The sequence below is a fragment of the Vanessa atalanta genome, chromosome 5, assembly GCF_905147765.1.
Source record: "Vanessa atalanta chromosome 5, ilVanAtal1.2, whole genome shotgun sequence".
Taxonomy (NCBI): Eukaryota; Metazoa; Arthropoda; class Insecta; order Lepidoptera; family Nymphalidae; genus Vanessa; species Vanessa atalanta.
The window spans coordinates 12774316-12795040 of NC_061875.1; the positions used below are offsets into that span (position 1 = coordinate 12774316).

Sequence of the window (20725 nt, forward strand, 5' to 3'; positions counted from 1 at the left end):
GCACTCCGATAATTTAATAAGATCTCGTGGAGGGGCGCGTCTTTCTTGAGTGATTAGATCTATGTTTTGTTAACCATTTATTTATGTATTGTGTTACTTATCATTAACAACTGACAGACGTCAGACACGTATCCTCTCAGCAGCCGGAATTTACAAATAAACATAGTCTCTTGTTTGCGATTCTAGTTAGTATATCATAAATAAAGACAAACTAATTTATAACAATTGGTTTTTCATTGCTGTTCGATACATTCTTGTAATATTTTAAAACGAATTATAAAAAAAAAACAAATAAGCCCAAATAAACGAGATATACCAAAAACATAATGTAGAGTTTCACAACCCACTTCCGTCATCAGATCAGCTCGATGGTAGCTAATTGTTGTATTATAGGTAAACTGCGGTAAACTTGGCAGTCTGTGGACGCGCTCACTCACGATATGACGTAACTACTCAACATCTTGAGATTTAACTAGGCATTAGATTATAAAGACTTATATTATTTTTATTTCTTAAGCCCTGCGCTCCACAGACCATCAGAGTAGTAAAGCTACGGCAGCTTACCTATAGTATTCCAATTACATTATAATCGAATCTTTAAGAACTCGATTTTATATTCGATCTTAAACGTACCTTGGTAGTTGCATTCAAGGTAAACTTGTACGTATAAATATAAAAAAATATATAGATTATAGATATAAAAATGACAAAACAACTTGATGTTTGATGTTCATAGAAATATTTAGTACACATATGCTGAGGCGCAAATTCACGTTATAAAATTCACAGGGAACCTTCTTACATCTGACTACTTTTATGACCCCACAATTGTCCTTATTTACATAATATCTACTTAATTAATTTCGTAACGTAACGCATTCTCTTTTGAAGATATGACATACACTCGGATATACTCTGTAATTTAACAAAATTACCGTAAATAAAACCCCATTCCACAATTATTTATATTACTGCTAAAGTCTGTTTAATTAAGATTTGATTTAATACTAAATAATAAACAATTAATTTTATAATAGATCTAGAGATTTGAAGCAGGCTAAATATCAAAAGCCTTCCATCCAAGTACGTTTAAAGTATGTGCCAGTTTTCATAAGATTTGATAACCAAATGGTAATTTAGACTACTGAATATCTATGACTAAAAAGTATAAAAAACTTGACATTAGCTTGCTTATAATTGACAATATTAAAAAAAAAAAGAAACAAATAAATATTTTTCGAAATGTCAAAATGGCGCTGCTTAATACATAAAACTACCAAAAACCGCATCGGACAAACATAATAAGCCCTATTGCTGCCGTAATAATTAATAATAATTTATTTAACAATGGTTAAGCATATTTTGTCTCTATAGCTGTTGTCTGAAGGCCCCGGCGGCAGCGTAACTGCCACGTCCACCTTTGAGTGAGACGATGACGTCACGAGCTCTGCGAGCTGGGACGAACATTCGCTCGAGCGCGACGTCATAGTTCGTGCTACGAATTATTGTGAGAATTTAATATTATGTTATTATTTATTCGATATGTTACAATAACAGCTCGTGTGTTCAGATTCTATTTTCAAACATTGTTCATACAGATAAATATATTATCTATAAAAGTATAATATTCAGTTTGTTTTTAAATTTCGAACCTTAAAGTGTAAATTCATTTTTTAAAAATAAATAATAAAGTAGCACGAGCAATTCCATTTCATTCTTAATATATATTCCTTTTTTTTCGGTTACCGAAGCAATTTTAATTCAGGCCATTATGTTACATTATTAAAGTACTCACAATTTGTATAGCAGCTCGATGCGGAATCCCCCGACGGGCTGTATGGTTTCATTTCATAGTGATTGCTACCTGCAGATGACTGTTGTCTGCTTCTGTTGCCGAAGGGAGACGCGTAGCTAATAAAATATAAAAATATTTTATTCGTTCTTAAATTATTTGAAATTGAAAGATTATAAAATGAAGAATCAACGACGTTATGATTCTATGATTTAATTTTTGTAAAGAGAAGATGAAAAAATATTTGGTAGAAATTTTTTTGAAATGCAACTCTAAATTTAACTGGTCATTGACATTTACGAGGTTTCCATTATAATTAAATGCATTTGATATCCATAAAAAAAACCTACTCCTTAAAGACAGTGCTCTAAATGTGCCATTGCACATTCTTACTTTTATTAAATCTACATAAGAAACAAGAGATTTTCGTATCAAAATAAAACATCCAACCAAAAAAATTATAATGTGCTCTTCCAATAAGTTTTGCAAATCGACATTTTTATTGACCAATTCTTAGAAAGATTATTAGATGATTTTAACGTGTAACTTAAGTTCCACTCTTGTTCATATGCCTTTCCATCATGTTCCAGGATTTTCTGCATTTTCTAGATTTCAAAATAACTCACCTGTCCCTTAATTGTGGCATATCGTAATGGTTATCTGGCCTCATCCAGTACTCGTTGCAAGTTCTTGTCAGGTCCGGGGCTGCGTTACCTTTGTCTCTGCCTGAGTAGGACTTTGGTATACCTGACCAAGGATGAAATATGATTGAAAATTGCATATATAAATCATGATTTAAGCTATTTTATAAATTAATTTATTATAATATTCGTTTGAGAAAATAAAATGCCAATTATCATCTATTAAGTCTCAATTATTTAATTGCCGAAACACACTCTATTAAAGAAGTCTTAAGAAATATGCAGTGGATAGATGGAAATGTGTCTTCTATTTTGTAAGAGGTTCTGTAACTCTATAGTTACTTTAGAGAAAAAGGACCTAGAATGGCACAATAATAAATTTTATTTTAAATTTTAATTTTATAGCAACAAACCTGTTCTAGCAGCAGTATATCCAGGCCGTACAGTTTTGTATTTACACCAAACATAGAGGATCGCCGCTCCAGCAGCCAACATGGCGACCGTGATCCCAATGCCGACGTACAAAGTTATGTTGTTTTTGTAAATTCCTAAAATAATAACTCCTATTATCTTAAGCTAGAGGGCATTTCTCTATCCCATGCGTAAATCGATCTTGTTGTAATCTGTTCAATAAAGTTTCAGTTGCTGCGTTAGTGTTAGATACTACCGATGCTTTTAACTGATCGCTCATTGGTCGTCCATTGCGTAATCAATGCCATCGACCAATGATCGTTCTTATTAAAGCTAAATTGGTTAATTTGAATTTCATTAGTGTGTCATGAATTGGATTTTTTTATTGTTTTTACTAATGCCTTCGGGTTATTGCTTACAATGGGACACCGAGAGTAAATTAAATAAGTCTTAATTTTATTTGAAATAATAAATTATATTATCATATAGATAAATAAGGCATTCCAGTAATCCATTGATCCACCCCAAAAATTTAAACTGGTTAAAACTGGTTTAATAAAATAATTCATGCAAGATAAATATATATTTATATATGCATGTTAAGTTGATTAAAAGACTGTGGAAAGAAATATGCCAATTAAAAATATATGCTTCATCGATTCGAAAGAATCTCATTAGAAAGTTAGATCGTCATTTTGTAATTAAAGCATGGGAGCAATATTTGCCTTCATCAGAAATGTGCAAAAAATATCTAAAGAAATATTTAATGTTGAGAAACTTTGCACAATCGTTTCCAATATTGATTGTGTTCGCTGTAATTATTGTCTATACAATGGATTGGAACTTTATAGAAAAAAGTTGGGTTCATGGACTTGGTTACAAATAGTATTTCTGAAGATATCTACTAGTATAACCAACATTATGTATATTTAGTTCTTTACTGTAAATTTAGTCAATGACTTGGTGAAAATTTAAAAAAAAAACAACGGACAAGAACGAGTCGGACTCACAATACTGAAAGGTACACTGATGTAACGACAAACAAGATATTGCATCTTGTCAAATTTCATGATTTCTATGTCAACGGGAAGTAGGTATAGGTTTTTATTTTATTTACGAATGTATGGAAAATGCAATGTAAACGGCTATATATTTTAATTGAATAGACCTAGAGTTACAGCTACAAGGGACTGCAGACTTAAGTATTTGGAATTAATTTAAACTTTATTCCCCTACGCATCGCTGTGAAAAAGTCTTAAAATCTTATGGTTAGATATTTATAAAAATATATTAATGTCATTTTATTTGTTTTAGTGAATATAAAATAGAACTTACTGAATCCAGCAGAACAAAGTCCGTCTACGCAAGCAGCATGTTGCAACGTGGAGCCAGGACAAGTGCCGGAACACTGTCTTCGCCGTACCCTGACGCACTCCTCACTGCACGCTGACCATGCACTCCATGGAGACCATGCACCTTTGATTTTAGAATTCATTCATTAGCAATTCTTGCTTTTATTACTATAATGTATATCATTTTTTATAGATAAATCGTATGAATAGACCAACATAAGTTTATCTATCATGTTATAATTACAATGTTAGTTTTTTCAGCAAAAACAATTGTCAAGGTCACGTAAACTTGAAACAAGGTTTAGGTATATAAATTTAGATGATTCATCATCTAGAGAGATTGCCTATATTTTTTTGTAAAATGACTTTATCAAATGGCAGGTTTCCACTATGAGCTGTTTCGTATACAATAGAATACCAATATTTATTAAGGTGTCTAGCACCTAAGACATTAAATACATACAGACATCATATGACAGTCGACTAGTATATTAATAATAGCCAATTCGTCTTAATAAGCGATTTACTTGTTTTGCCCTTGACGTATTTCATTTATTAGGGCGATCCCTCATAAAAAGTTTGTAAGTTGTTGTATTGGTTCGAGCATTTTTATTTTTATTTTAAAAATGCCCCATTATGAGGTAGTACTAATATTCCTATTTACCTCTCCATTTAAGCTATTAGCTTGTGTTAGGAATGGGGACGATAATATCCCAAGGGATAAGTATCGATCCTGCGATTTTTTACAAAGCTAGGCGGCTCCTAGACCTTTGCGCTATTGACGCTAAAATATATAAATAATGCCATTAGAGGCTGCCTCTAATGATACGATTTGTAATACATATATTAATTACATCAGCAAGACCGAACAAAAATAAAATACATCTCTGCAAGTGAATGCTCAAAATTGAATCTCAAATTGTTACATTGCAGGTAAATGCTACTGGTGAGGATCGCCCTTAGAATTCTTATATAAAAGAAGCAAGTGATCCAAAAAAAATATATTATTAATATATCACGATGAAATTCATATTTTATTCTAACTGTATAATTGAATAAATAATCGTGATAAAAACTGTTTACCATTCTGACACCTCAAGCAATCATCATCGCTCTGGGAGCCCTGTCCTCTACACGGGGCACCGCCATTAGCTGGCGCAGGCATGGTACATGTTCGTGTTCTTCGTCTACCACTACTCTGGACCCCACATCTGCAGGGGGCCCAAGGAGACCAGTCTGACCAGCCACCATTAACTAAATAAAATAAAAATATTGGTTCACAGATATTACATTAAAATAATGTTTTTTTTTTTATAAATACAACATATGTTTAAGACTTACCGTATACAGATAAAACAGCAACGTCTGATTCCCGCTTGCCCGCGATGTTTTCAGCGATGCATGAATAATTTGCCATGTCCTATGAATAGAAATATGCTATCACATATTTAAGGGTACAAATAAATTCACTCACAAAATTGTGGTCATCAAAATTAACTTAACAAATATGATGAAATTTGTATTTTTTTTTGCTATCTCTACACTAAGACAGATTGTGAACACGAGCGCCATACAATCATAATATATGCACGCAGATAGCAATTTACTCATGAAGAAGAAAGAAGTAAATAGACCTGTGATTTGATATTTTAATAATTACTTGATGGTAGTAGGGCTTTGCTAATCCGTCTGGATGGACACCACCCTCTCATCATATATTCTTAGCATCATATTACCCCATACTAGGTCCTACAATCAGTGCAACCCTTATAATATATGACGTAATGTGTTGATATGTAATGATTATTTAAAATCAATTATTAAATTTGTAATTTAACAGTTACTATAAGCTTTATAATTAAAAATTGAGATCATTGTTTAGTTTTAGTTACATTTAAGCTTAACGCTAAATATTAATATTAGTAATTTCTTAAAAAGAGGCATTGTATAGATATATTTATATCTTTTAAAAAATACAAATTAATATTTTGGACAAAAAATATCTAAGTATGAAGTTTGTAAAGTTGACATAATTTGATAAGTATAAAAAATAAACACAAACTTCATCTCTAATTTATTATATTTAAAGGCCGTCACACCTTGGACGTAACTTAAAAGCGAATCTTTCGATCTGTCCAGTAGTTTCATCGTTTAGAGACACAAAAAATAGATCCAACGACTTCATAAAAATAACCCTTCTGCGAAATATCATGAGAGCTTATCAGTTTATACTGAAAGGCACTTCAGAACATTAAACGGGTTCCTTACAGGTGCCTTGGATGTTATCCAAAAATGATACCAGATTGTTTAATCTTAACCGCACTGCGCTGTTCTAGATGTCTAGATCAAGTAAACTATCAAAACTTTTTTCATTTTATCTTGGAAACTACTGTACTAGTAAAGTTATTTGAAATTCGATAAAAAGTAAAAGCAATTTTATGGAAAAGTATAGTAACGTCCTTTGAATGGTCTCTTTTATCTAAGGAATATATTGCCTCACGCTGGTGAATCTGAAGTTGGTGCAGACACACATGCAGATTTTTCCACAATTATAAACACAATTGAACTAAATCGAAACTTAATAGTGCTATGACTCGGTCTGAACCAGCAGATATCAGTTAAAATTCATATCTTGATTTTCTTTAATCATCCACTTTATATTTTCAATTTTATCTTAAATTGTTTGCATATTAAACTAATGCTTTTCGAAGAATTTCTTACAAGAATAAATTCTTCTTCTGTCATGAACGACAAACATTTCCGAGATATTTTAAAGACTTTTCGTAATATTGATTCAAATTGTGTTGATAAATAAACTGGAAGCAAAGTTTCACGTAAAAGCAATGTATGCATTGAATCTTCATTTGAATAAAAATAACTTTTAATGATTGCCATGTAGAAATTTTGTTCTAGAAGTATCTGCCGAAGTAAAAGTCCGCAAAAATATGTACTTTAGTTGAGCAAATGTTTTTATTTATAATGGGTAGCCTGGTAAAGAGAACACACGATCTTAAGTTCCTATAGACATTTGAACTGTAAAAAATCTTAAATATAGCTAAAATAGCCACTGTGCTTTCAACTTTGGTAACTCAGAAGTCATGTCCCCTGACCCTGTAATTACGCTGGCTCACTCATCCTTCAAACCGAAACAAGTGATGTGTAGTTTGTACCTACTCAGACAGGCTTACAAACGCTTATTACTAAGATTCTGTTATAAGAGACAGTTTGAAATAGTTCTGTCTTGGTTAATTTTGGCATAACTGAGTCAACCCATTGACACTTTGAAACAGTTCAAAAACATAATTTTAATAATAATATTGGAGCATGTTTTTTTACTTTAAATGCTATAGATCAACTAACCTGCAATCCAACTTTTGGTAATACAAGAGTTTCGTCATTAGCTTCAATGGCAACACCATTCCTCATCCATTTAATGGTGGCGGGCGGCGCAGCTGGTGGTGGACTGCATCGAAAACTGACTTGTCGACCAGCTTCTACTGTGATTGATTGTGGTTGATGTGCAAATTGCTTCTTTATATCTGTATAGGAGATTTACAATTTAGATAATATCGCTTGTGAAAATTAGATATATATTATCCTAATAGTTCTTAAGTGACTAGTCCCGTTTGCGTATCGTAAAATTAGTTATCTTCATTAGGAATCTAAGTTTATGACGTAATCAGTATCGAACTAAGAATCTCTGTCCTGTGTATAATACGCCTTAAGACAAAGATAATACGCCTTTTTGCGCCTTTTTTTAATATTTATTTTTTATGATATTGGTGTGTGATATATGTATATCTTTATGAATATTTTTTACAATTCCACCACGTCATTTCCATCGTGCGTGTAGTTAAATTGGCTCACTCACCCTTCATAACAATACTAGGTAGGTATTGCCCATTGACGATACATGATGGGGTAGTAACTACCCAGAGAGGTCTGCACAAAGTTCTTATTAAAATATGTTTGTGGATCTCAGAATCCACAAACATATTTTAAAAAATATTTGTTATTTATTCTAACGATTGCTGAGTAATACTTCTAAAAATATATTCACAAAACATAACCCATTTGAATTAAGTCACTCACAGTGAACAACCCCTAAAAGTCTAACAAGAAGTAGGAGGCATTCATCAAATAGCACTGCTCGAATTAACGAACGGAAGCAATGTTTCCTCCACTTAATGGTTCCGCGCCATGGGCGTAAGATGCAGGGAAAAACACTCGTTAAAAATTACGACACTTTAAATTGTCCCCCATATATTCTATACTTATATTTAAATACGCTTAGTTTGTTATTCAAGTCGCAATATCTATACATACATAAGATTTATAAACGAATGTATTATAATGTTATAAAAAAAAATTAAAATAAATAAAAATATATATTATTCAATACAATAATATATATAGATGATAAAAATGCGTGGCGCTAAGTAAATAGCTTCCAGGAAGGATATATTATATACATATATATAATTGTGTTTAACTGACAAAGCTTCGTGGCTTAAATGTTGGAAAAGAGTAACTACTGAGTTTCTTTACAGTTCTTCTCGGTAGAATCTACATTCCGAACTCAGTAGCTTCAATTAATATTGTTTTGTAAAATGTCGAATCAAAAGTATTTGTGCAGCCTACTGAATAAAGCATAGTTTGATTTGGATTGTGATTTTTGTTGAATATATTTCTAAATAAAAATTCTATATAAAAAAAAAACATTTTTAAGTTAAAAATTAACAAATTGAGTAATAATAAGAAATTTAAAAAAAAGCGTAAAAGACAATTATAAAAATTAAAACAAGATTATATGGATAAAATAATGTTGTGTTACTCTCTTATTATGAAAGAAGAATTTCTTACTAAGTTCTTCGTAAAGGGTTAGCAAGTACGCAAGAAATCCACAATTTGCATAATTTTCTTCGGAACATGAACAATAAGTCGGAAAACATATAAACAATCGTGTTATTATTGAGGGGTTAAATAGTCATGGAATAGGGGAACTCTCACCAAGGATGGTTCCACGTAAAGTAGGATGAAGTGGTGTTAAGGGCTTACGTGGATAATTGACTCTTTTTACGAAGATTACTTAGCAGTTGAGGACAATCAATTTTAATTTTATTTTATATAAAATTGCACTTGTTAAAGTTTATATCCTTATTAGGTAAGCGGACTAGCAATTTGACTGATGTTTGGTGTTGCTACATGAGAAAAACTGGCGCAACGAGAAGTGTTATCTGCCTGTTTTAAACTAACTCAATCCCCTATCGCTCGATGGCTAAACCCAGTGGGCCTATACAAAGAACCACGGAGAAACTATATAAAGTTTAGAGAAAAATTAATTGTGTCATTGGCGTAATTGAAGTACGATTTATTTTATGAACCTCATATTACATCAACAGAATTATCATCATTCTTTGTTTATCTATCCATTTTACAGTTGAGATAACTTAAAACGTTTAATGTTACTTGTGACGGCTAAATAATATGTCAATATGATTGAACTAATCGCTTCTCTGATTACTAATATCAGAACTATAACAGTCATAGGTGGTACATAGACACAGGATACAGGATCCCAGAAAGCGTTCAAAATGCGTCTGTGGCCAAATTATTATTTTTTTTGTTAAGGAACGCTTGTGTGCGAAAGTTTACTATACAATGAGTGAGTTTATGATTGATAGCACACCGCGGGAATAAAACGATCGCCTCCTGGCCATTTCTATTAGTATTCAATAAATATTTTTAATAAATTTGTCAAAAAATTACCCGCTGAGTTACTTGCACCGGTTCTTCTCAGGTCAGGGTATTTTTCCAAAACAAAAAAAAGTGGTAGTGTTTAATTTGACCATCAAAAACTGAATAAAGGAAATTGAGTTTGAATTTTACGCAGTACACAGAATTATATACATATATACAAATAAAGTAGCTGCCCGTCCTGACTCCGTACGGGTCATTTTCACACATGGTCTCATTTTTGGGTCACTTGATGGTTAGGTCACCAACGCTCTTAGACATTGGAGCTGTAAGAAATATTAACCATTCTGTCCCCAGGGCCATCGCCAACATGACACCAACCTTGCTAAGATTTTATGTCCTTTGTACCTATAGTTACACTAGCTCATTAACCTTTCAAACCGAGGAACAACAATACGATATGTGTTGCTATTACTGTAAAATACTTAGGATTGCTATTGCTGTACTGGGTGGTACCTACCTAGACGTAGGTAGACAAGCTTGCGCAGAGACCTTCGATCAAGTGAAGTAATATTGATGCGTACGTACAATCGAGAAAAGAATCCTATTTTCTATGTTTCCGATACCTCAGTAAAAAACTCCATGCCCATAAAAGTATACATTTTAAAGGAAAGGTATTCTGAATATAGTATAAATTTATTACATAATAAATAACATAGTCGCTTCCTCTATGGGATGTTAACAGTGAGTTTCTTTATGGATTCCGGACAAAACCACGATCGTTTGCTTGTATAGTGTATTCCTGTCTAGACTGCAAAAAACTTGCACGACCGGTTACCGGCTCTGGTACAAGTACAGTTCGGTGTAAAAGTTTTAGCATCTTCACTTATAAAAAAAGTTTATTTACAGTCATTTTTTAATATACATGCGATCATTATTTTGTTTGATTTTTGAACAATAAAATTAAAGATTTCTTATCGATTTTTATTTTTTAAAAAAATAATTCATCAATAATATAATTTTTTTTTTTAATAACCGATATTAATATTTTTTAAATATATAGTTAATTTATTTTGACAATTTGAAATCAATTTAAATTCTCCTACCTTAGATACACCGTTCATTGACTAGGATTAGGTTAAAAAATAAAAAAAGTTAACAAAAATATGGACAGGCGCGAATAATCCAAATTTAATTTAAATTATTTACTTAAATGAAAAAAACGTGTTATATTTATCTGTTCTGTTTGATACAATTGTTAATTATTGAATTAAGAGCGTTTTTTACATACTTTTAATTTAATTTTTAATTTTTAACTGCTCACACGATATTTCGTTTTAATTTTCTAATTAAACATATAATTTATATGAATTACAATAAATGTTTTATATAGATTTATTTATTTTATAAAATTATATAAGACATGGTTATACATATATATTTTAATATATATATGTATATAGAAATATCGTTAAGATTTCTCTCGCTATCTGTACTTCAAACTAAGTTATCCCCGTAATACCCGTATCATGAATTGTGTGATCTTGTAAAGATTTTGTATTAACGGTTTAACCTATCCAGTTTTTAATCGGGATAATGGTAAAGCGTCGAGTTACTTACCATTGTAAAACGATTACAGGATTAGAGCCCCTAAGTACATACTCATAAGAGCGACATTTACATATACATATATAACGGTAGCATATTCAAAACGGCAGCTGTCTTTTAAATAATGGATGAAATTTAAGAAGAGATTATAATCATTACATTTTGTAAGATTCATTTTGTGTGAGTTTCATGAATTACATTTGGTCGCATTGTGTTATAGATATGTATCAAGCTATGTGTTATTAGAATTTGGAAAATATTTTTTTTATAGAAAAATTGGGACCTGGGTTCTCACGGGTGCATCTTCAACTTTATTTTAATAAACAATTTTAAAATATATATTAGGTAAGTAGGAATACGACCAGCATCCAAATTTATTTTATACACTTCTATTAGAATTCGATATAGTCGACTGTAGAAGACTTAAAAGCTGGCAGGTACTCGAAATTCGACTGACGGCTGAGTTTGGCCAAACAAAAGGTAAATACGGTTCGTATTTTACTCTAAACGAAGTGAGTGAGGACAAAAAACAAAAAATCATCGTAATATTACAGATAGGTAATTTGTTTTTTTTAATATACTAAAGTTTTGAGAGAACAGAAATGTCACAATGTGAACCAACCCAAATTGGAGTACCCTCAAAGGAAGAGGAGACCTTAACCTAGCAGTGGGGCATTTACAGGCTGTTTATGTAGATGTATTTATAATTTGTAATGTCAAATACAGCCCAGTTCAAAGTCCTTCTTCATTTGAAGAGAACGGCATTTACGGGTTAATGGTGGTTGTATACATATATCCATAGTTATTTTTATCTTGGCCTATTAAAACTTTAAAGTTCGTGTCAAAATAACATTGATAAATACTAATTACTTAATACAAAATTATATCCATTATATAAAGCATTACTTAGTTTTTTTTTATTTCGAGGAACGATATATATAAAGTTAATTGTACCTTATTGACATACTCTGTAATTGGAATGCTGGGAAAGATTAACAATTGAGATTCTTTCCAGGTCTTTGCGGTTGAATCCACTCTCCGAACTGGTATCTTTTCATTTATTTCAAAACTACAACAGGACGACACAAATGTGCTTTTATGAGGATCTTTGAATACAGAATATTTATATTTAGATTTTAATTTGGATTATATGAATACATCCCTAAAACATAAGAAACTTATTAATCTGTACATATTATGTACAGATTAATAAGTGCTGCGTAGTCTGAGACTTGAGCGAGCCCTTAAAGGTTCTAATCATCTCTAAGAAGCTACGCTTGGAATCCCGCTCCATATAAGAGATAGCGAATCCTAATTCGCACTACGGTTTTGATTGAACTTGAAATAAACTTTGAAACGTTTATTTTAGTAGTTGATTGATAATAATAAAAAATAAACAGCAACAAACAGTTTTTATTAAAAACACAATTATTTTGTTTAATTTCAACAAACAATCTTATACGTAAAACATATAATTTAAATATGATTTCATTTTTGGATTGATCAATAAAATACTTTTTTTCAATTATTAAAATTATAAAAGTTGAATCGCAAGTATTATGAGGTATAAAAATGATGAAAAAAAAACAAATTAAAAAATATATGTGACGAGATAACCTAAATAAGAATGTATGGAAATGTAAAAAAAGACGCAATTATAAAACAACAGTGTATAACGAGCCCAACGTCGACATTTAAAAATGATTCGTCGTTCACTCGAGTGGGGCGACTATTTCTATACGCGTATACTACAATTGTATGTACCATTGTCTTGTGTATTTCTATATATTGTATAACCTGGACGCCTGAGACACACAATTTTTTACATAGACCATTTTAATAGTACAGAAAGATATACGTAGATCTGATAATCTCCTCAACGTCTCACGATAAAACGTATTGTCAACACAGTGATTTCATAATATCTCCGGTCCGAGAAGAAAACAGAGATTTTAATGGGTAAAACGGTAAAAGAAAAAGTTTCGTAAATATTACCTAGATACGCGTGCAAGATCTCGTAAAGATCTACTGGATAACTATCGCAAATAACCCAATAACTATTATTTCTTCTATATATTTCCCATTCGTAAAAAACAGATAAGAATCAATTTGAGTTCCATCCTATTCTATCTATTCATATAGATGATGTATGTAATGATAACCGCCCATATTTAAAGCTTCCTACAGCACATGCTCTAGCAATTGGCCCATGTCGACTACCAAATCTTTCTCAAACTACAATAAGACTTGATAAACTACCGAAACTTGTGCTTAGTATCATTAACTGGGTATTGATTTATTACACGAACTTTGTGGGAAAGGCGGTGTAAATAAAAAAGGACCTGCAGATGGCTACAAAAGAATCGTTATAGTTAAATGACGCGTGACTAACAGAATATTTTAATGCTAACGATTTTACTGAACACACCGAAAACAACAAAAGCGAAAACGCTAATTATAAACCATTTTTTTTTATCTCACCTACCTGCCCTTCCAAATGTAGAATATTGGGATAGATTTTAAATGGCAGTTTGATGATTGTTTTTTGTTTGTATATATATGTTGTTTTTTTAAAAGAGTGCCGAGCCGTCCTTTTGTTAGAACACATAAATTCAAAAACGGGTACCACTGAATTTTAATAAGCTTATATTCTGATTTTAATACGCTAGATGTCGGCCGCGGCTTTGCTCGCGTTTGAGGGATTGGTCGTCATCTTATGTGCATATATCATTTATTGCAGTTCCAACTTGCTACATACGAGTACCTACCGAAATTGATCATATTTGGTTCAGTGTTCAGGCGAAGTTGATTACGTATTTATAATATTAGTATAGATCGTGTGGAAACCTTCATGTGTCGTATGAGAATCTACTACATGTGTCTATTTAAAAAAATAAAAATAAAATACAAAATATTCCATATATAAGCAGGCTCATAGAAGCACTATTGAATTGTCATGTAGAATTAATTCAGTAGTTACTCTTTACTAAACATTGAAGCGTGGTGAAATACCAGACCTTATTTAACACAGCAGTTGTAGGTACAAGTTAGGTACATATTTATAAGACGTATTTTTTTTTCGAATTTCAAAGGAGATTAGCTATTAACTACATAGGATATTTTATAGTGCACAGGTTACGCAAACAAAGGTGTGCTTCTTATTCCTTCATTGTCATTATTCTGTTTGACGACAAGTCCGACACGGGCAGAAAAAGTTGAGGCGCAGTATCAACGGTTTTACATACTTTCCGAAATACACACGCACACACACACACACACACTTCTAGACTACTGCACTCACTTCTAGACTTCGGGCTGCTAGTAAGATTTTTTAAACTATGTCATCACTAGTCTTTATAGCCAACAAGTTGTACTCGTAGTTGTAATCCATGACAAAACATTAAGTCTATATAAATATTCATAAGCAATTATTGAACCAGCGGTCAATGAAGTCAGTTGCAGTAACCGCTAAACCAATTGGATTATTATCGATACTAAAATCCATTGTCTATATTGACAAAGTTATAAGAAAGTCATGTTACTAAGTGACGTTTTATGAGATTATTGCTTACTCTCTCTTTAAAAAAAAACGAATTATTAAGTGGGTTGCTGAATTCTTAAAAAGAAACATTATGATATTTAAAATTATATCATTGAAATTCTGAAATTCTCACTAATCACAATAGGCTACATTTAAAGCGAGTGAAACTGTGAAGCGGAGCCTAACATAAAAAAAAATATTATAAACTAAAACTTTCCCCGAAACACACTCGTTTATTCTTGTATAAGTGCTTGATATATTTTTTTATGAGACAACAAAAATAAAACTGTACGTTTATTAGTATACAAATATTGTGTAACATTATAAATAAAGTATATAAGTATAATTTAACTCATAATTAAATATACAAAGAGGCAAAATAACTAAAACATACTTACATGCAAATTCAATAAAAACTCCCTGACTACGTATCCTGCCCTTGCTATTCCAAGCGTAGCACTCACAGCTGTATCTACCCCCAAAGTATTCATCTAATTCATTTCTCGTCACGTTTAATTCAGCCTCTACGACCCTTACGCCGTTCTGTGGATCAACATGTTCCAACTGTACGGTTTTGTCTGTTCTGACGTCATTACATTTGAAGAAAACCTGCAAAGCGTTGGCGGCCCTGCATAGTAACGTGGCTGGTTTGATGCGTAAAACGTATGAATTCTTTGGTTCTATTAGGAATATTGGCAGGCCGTCTATTGTCTCGTCGTTCTCTGGTAGTGGAATGTAGTCGTCTTCTTCGACGACTGGTTTGAAGTCTGATAAATACGGATCGAAGTTTAGTAAACCGTCCGGGTGTATGTACTCAGGACGCGTTTCTTTTTCCGTCGTTTGCTCGGTACCTGGAAGGAAATTGACATGTTAGCATTGAATCAATCAATCATGAATCGTAGGAATTTTAATAGTTGAATGAGCTGCAGGAGGTATTTCGAAACAGAATTATTAAATAATAGCTACATCGTAATATTGTACCTTCTTTATCTTTATATAGAAGTAACAAAAGGTAGTATTTACGCGAGTTCATAAAGATATAACGGAAGTAGTAAAAATTGTAAGGGTCGCAAACGTACAGACGGGCATTTCGATAATCTCGATGGACATGAAATATTTTCCATTTCTGTTTCATTATATCTATTTTCCCTGTAAGTCATTAGGGGTTTATTTATTTATCCGGTTTAAATACGTCATATTTGATTTGATGAGTAAATTATACACAAATCTAGTAAATATCAGGTTTTTAATAAACGTCATTTTCAAACATACGTGCATAACGTTGAGAACATTTCAAATATAGTAATCATTATTAATATATTAAGAGTACATTTAGCTATGTGCATTATTGTATAATAGAATATTACTACTATTGTAATATATGTTTAGAAATTAAAGATCCAATATCGTGTAAGCTATTAGTGTTATGAATTGTTAACATAAGGAAGGGTAATTAATCAAATTAAAAATGTTTCACATGCAACAACAAACGTAAGTAACCGATTAATGGCGCTGAGCAATGACGTTCACTTAAGGAAAAGATTTAGAGCACGTTCCACCAAGCTGCTCCAGGACAGGCTGATGGATACACGTTTGCCAGTTTTCTTTTAAATGTAAGGAATATTAACCATCCGTTATAATAATATGCTACCCATCTTGGGTACTACGATCCCTGTGCCTTTACTTACATTGGCTCACTCACCCTCCAAACCGAACACACACAACACATCCTAACTATAGCTGCTTGGCGATAGAATATCTGATGAGATGAGTGGATGGTACCTACCCAGGTGGGTTTGCACAAAGCACTATCAACTGTATTTAATTTGTTCCATGCAAATTTCTCATGATGTTGTCCTTCTCCGCTTAACGGATCCACATATTCATACAAACCTTCATTCATAGAAACAAAACTTCGATTATGATTAGATATAAGCCTGTGGTTTTCGCTTTGGAAAGTAATATTATTTATATAGATAAAAAAGAAGTTGACTATCAAACGCTTTAAGTTATCTAACATTTCTAATGACGTGTAAGGCACAGATGATGTCAAACTTAAAGGAAGCTGCAAGATATATCAATAAGTAACTTAGTTTAAAAGTAATTTGAGTTAGAACGGTCCCCAGAGATCGCATGGTTAGTCAAATAGCAAAGGGAGTTACACGACTCGGAAAATTAGTTTCGTCTTTCAAAATTTGTATTTAAATAAAATTAATTGTAAATCACGAACATAAAATATACAAATACGTTTTGATAATTTCTGTATTGTGATGATATGTAATATTATCATGAAAACATACTTTTTATTATAACATATTGTATTTACAAATATATTATGTTAGTAAGAAATTACAGTAACTGCGTTTAAATGAACCACAGTTGGGTAAAAACCTTCTGTCCTTAAGGAGACAGTCCGCAGTTTGCCTCACGCTGTCCCACTGTTTTTGTGATATTTTATGCGCCTTGGTCATATTTTATATAATATTAATTAATTTAATTAATTTATTATTTATACACACAATTATAAAAAGCTTTAAATATAACTGTTTACTTATAAATTGATTTTTGTTCAAAATTTCAACATTTTTAAAATGTAGAGTTCAATTACCTATCTAACCTATTTTCAGAAGAAATATTTTGAAACTCAATCAAATTAAATTAGGTTCAACTTTTTAAATTGTAATTTAATACATATTGTCAAAGATAATATACAATAACATATTCGAACCCTGGACCATAGACTAAATGTAAAAACAAATACGAAACCCTATGTATTTAAACATACAGAGAGATTTATATACATTACATACATACAATGATTATCAACACAATCACATACGTTATTAGATTCAATAAATATTCGGTTACAGATGAAATTATTTTAATTAAAATCTCACTGTGATTAATGTATTGTATTATTATTGTTAATAATATTAAAATATCGTTTAATACCGCACCGCACCATGGCGGATTGTTGTGCTAAATGTTTTGTACCTAACAACATTGTAGACTAAAATCTGCATTAAATAAATGAACTGAATCGTATATATAACATGTTTGAATATAAAGGTTTTTGAATAGAAGTGGTTTATATAATGAGAAGAGTGTTTTTGTATTGTCTTCTTATTCAATAAAAACACGTTGTTTGTCATATTTACATTATAAACACTATTAAAAACGTCAGTAGACAGGGTCGATTTAATTATGATAATAATAAATGTAAAATGTACATTGAACGCTTTGGTTATGAATTTCAAGTTTAATTATATTATAACCCAGTAATAGATATGTATGTCACATCACAATAAACACATTTATACGAATTATAATCTCAAAATAGAAATAAATACAGCGCTTATTATATTTACATTTTTTTCTATTTCAATCAATTGAATGTCACCCCTATTACATATGTCATTAAAGGTGTATTTATTAAATTTTAAAATTAAAAATAAACTCACCTCCATTTCTGACTTTCCCAACAGAGAAGCTCACGAGTAATATAATCCAAAGCACATAACCACACATCACTAAAACTGCACTTAACCACACGAATTCACTAAAATAAAGAACATTACAAATGTATTTTTTCGGCGCGTAAATTCGATGTCACTAAGGGGCGAGACGTGCATCCCCTATCACGTCTAGATGAATACTGCCGACTACTGATTCATTCTCAATCCATGGTGTTTCCATGTGTGATATTCGATGGCGTGTGACGTACATGGGAAGTGCCCGATATGGTGTCGTAATTAAGAAGCTTTCTGGTTTTAATTAACGACTCACCGTTTCCTTGACGTTCATAGAGTTTCATTCGAAAAGTTATTTTTGAATTAAGAATATCATTAAGCATATGTTAAAATAAAAAAAAATACATAGAGCTTGTCGAGCTACATATATAATTATGTTTTTAGTGGTATTAATAGTTTGTTAAAACCATTATTTAAAGGATAAAAAGATCACATAGCAACCTTTAAAACCGGTAACTACCTATATATATAGTCCGGAATGATAAAGCATTTCTTTTTTTTAAATTGTTGTGAGCTATTTTACTGTTTAGATTGAAGGCAATTAACCTTTTAAAAACAACTAGAATAATGTATAAAACATCTACTAAGGTCAATAAAATAATACAATTTTCTACTACGTTAAGACTCTATCAAGTAGGTTCGCATTTGGGGTGAAAAAAAATCATAGGGAAAATTATTGAACAGCTATTATTAAAATTATTTTGTAGAAATGAGACATTAATGTATTTATCATTAAATTAATTTCGTAATTATTTTATGAAATTTATTATTGAAAGTATTTGAAATGTTTTAGAATTTAAGTGAAATCCTAATTATTTTTTATACTAGGTAATTTAAGATAGCGACTTTATTACTATTAAAACAATTTAAACAAAATCAAAGCACAATTCATGAACTTCTAACTCCATCTATCGGTAAAGCTCGAACAGTGAGCTCTCGCAAAGCTTAAAATGAAAGCACGCCATTATAATTAGAACAACTCAGCTCAGCGTAACTTCAAGCTTTTGATATAATTCCCATTTATACAGCTAGATGGCGTTTTATACATGTATTTATAACATTAATTCTAAACAGTAATTTGTATAGAATGTCATCAACAGATGGCGGTATAAGCTAGGGGCGCCATCTTTATTTTGATCGGAATTTGTTGTCCTGCAGTATCTTTGTTTATATCACAGATAGAGCTACTTGTACAAGAAAGGCAATATTAGAACATTACTATAAGAATACGCAGATGGCACCACCATCACTGACTTACTTTTTATTTCTTACGAAATGGTCTTAGGTTTTCTAAAAAATATATTAAACTTTTTCATTAAGACTAAAAGACTTTAATTATACTAATTTTATTTCTTCGTTGTAGTTAATATTGACCGTATAAATAAACTTTCTTAATCTTGTTTTGTATTTTCAATGTTTGAGGATTGTTTTTAAAAACTGCTTCACCGGGACCAACTTCAGACTATTGGTCCATATCAACCTTTAAATAAGAACAGTAAGTTGCTACTTTATACTTTCTAGAGCATTTTATGATATTTTTATGTTTCCATATCAACACAGAAACATTCTATTGTCATAAACTTATCAAATGTATGTAAATATTATTCTTTACATAGGCATACGAAATTATAATTAAAAAAAAATTAGATTCACTATTTTACAAGTAAATTCAACAAGTAACAAATCAATTACAATTAGGTATATATGATTAATGAAAAAATGTTAATGAAATTTCTTGTCGGTTCTTCTCTATAGACGTGAAAGACGTAATGAAAAAGTCCTATGCCTGATTCTTAGTCCGTAGGTCATTAAAGTTCCCAATCCTAACACGAAACCCTTTTTTTAAGGTTTTTTTTATGGCATAGGTGGCAACTAGGTTTCATAAACTGGTTATGGAAGGCAGATAATGTCTTAAAAATTGCACCACCTCGATGAAACTTGAAATTGATCCAACACATCTACGCAAAGTCAAGATCAAGCAGATTTAGAAATCGTCGATGATTCGAGCCGCTCTACGTTGAATACGATCAAATGGAAGACGCTGGTATTGGGGAGCACCTGTCCAGAAGTGAACTCCAGATGAGGCGGAATTTTCACCTTGTACAGCTTTAGGCGATGGATTGACATAAAGTACTGTTTTGCCTTGCCGAGCA

At 31.5% G+C, this 20725-nt stretch overlaps 1 protein-coding gene across 1 annotated transcript; it reads right to left on the reverse strand.

Annotated features, from left to right (window-relative positions):
- Nucleotides 1–1043: 1043 nt before the first annotated feature.
- On the reverse strand, nt 1044–18667 carry LOC125064229 (netrin receptor unc-5-like). The gene is made up of 10 exons (XM_047671175.1): nt 18504–18667; nt 15441–15893; nt 7557–7735; nt 5538–5616; nt 5280–5450; nt 4180–4320; nt 2847–2981; nt 2419–2539; nt 1796–1911; nt 1044–1495 (listed from the first exon to the last, which is right to left on the reverse strand). The coding sequence occupies exons 1-10, from the start codon at nt 18568–18570 to the stop codon at nt 1338–1340; spliced, it is 1620 nt and encodes a 539-aa protein (XP_047527131.1). The 5' UTR covers nt 18571–18667; the 3' UTR covers nt 1044–1337.
- Nucleotides 18668–20725: the final 2058 nt, after the last annotated feature.

Excerpts from the sequence above, each read along its gene's own strand:
- LOC125064229 (XM_047671175.1), bottom strand. The coding sequence starts at position 18,570 with ATGTGTGGTTATGTGCTTTGGATTATATTACTCGTGAGCTTCTCTGTT. Across the intron at positions 15,894-18,503 it reads TGGGAAAGTCAGAAATGGAG|GTACCGAGCAAACGACGGAA; the intron begins GTGAGTTTATTT and ends ATTTCCTTCCAG. Across the intron at positions 2,982-4,179 it reads ACTTTGTTCTGCTGGATTCA|GAATTTACAAAAACAACATA; the intron begins GTAAGTTCTATT and ends TTATTATTTTAG.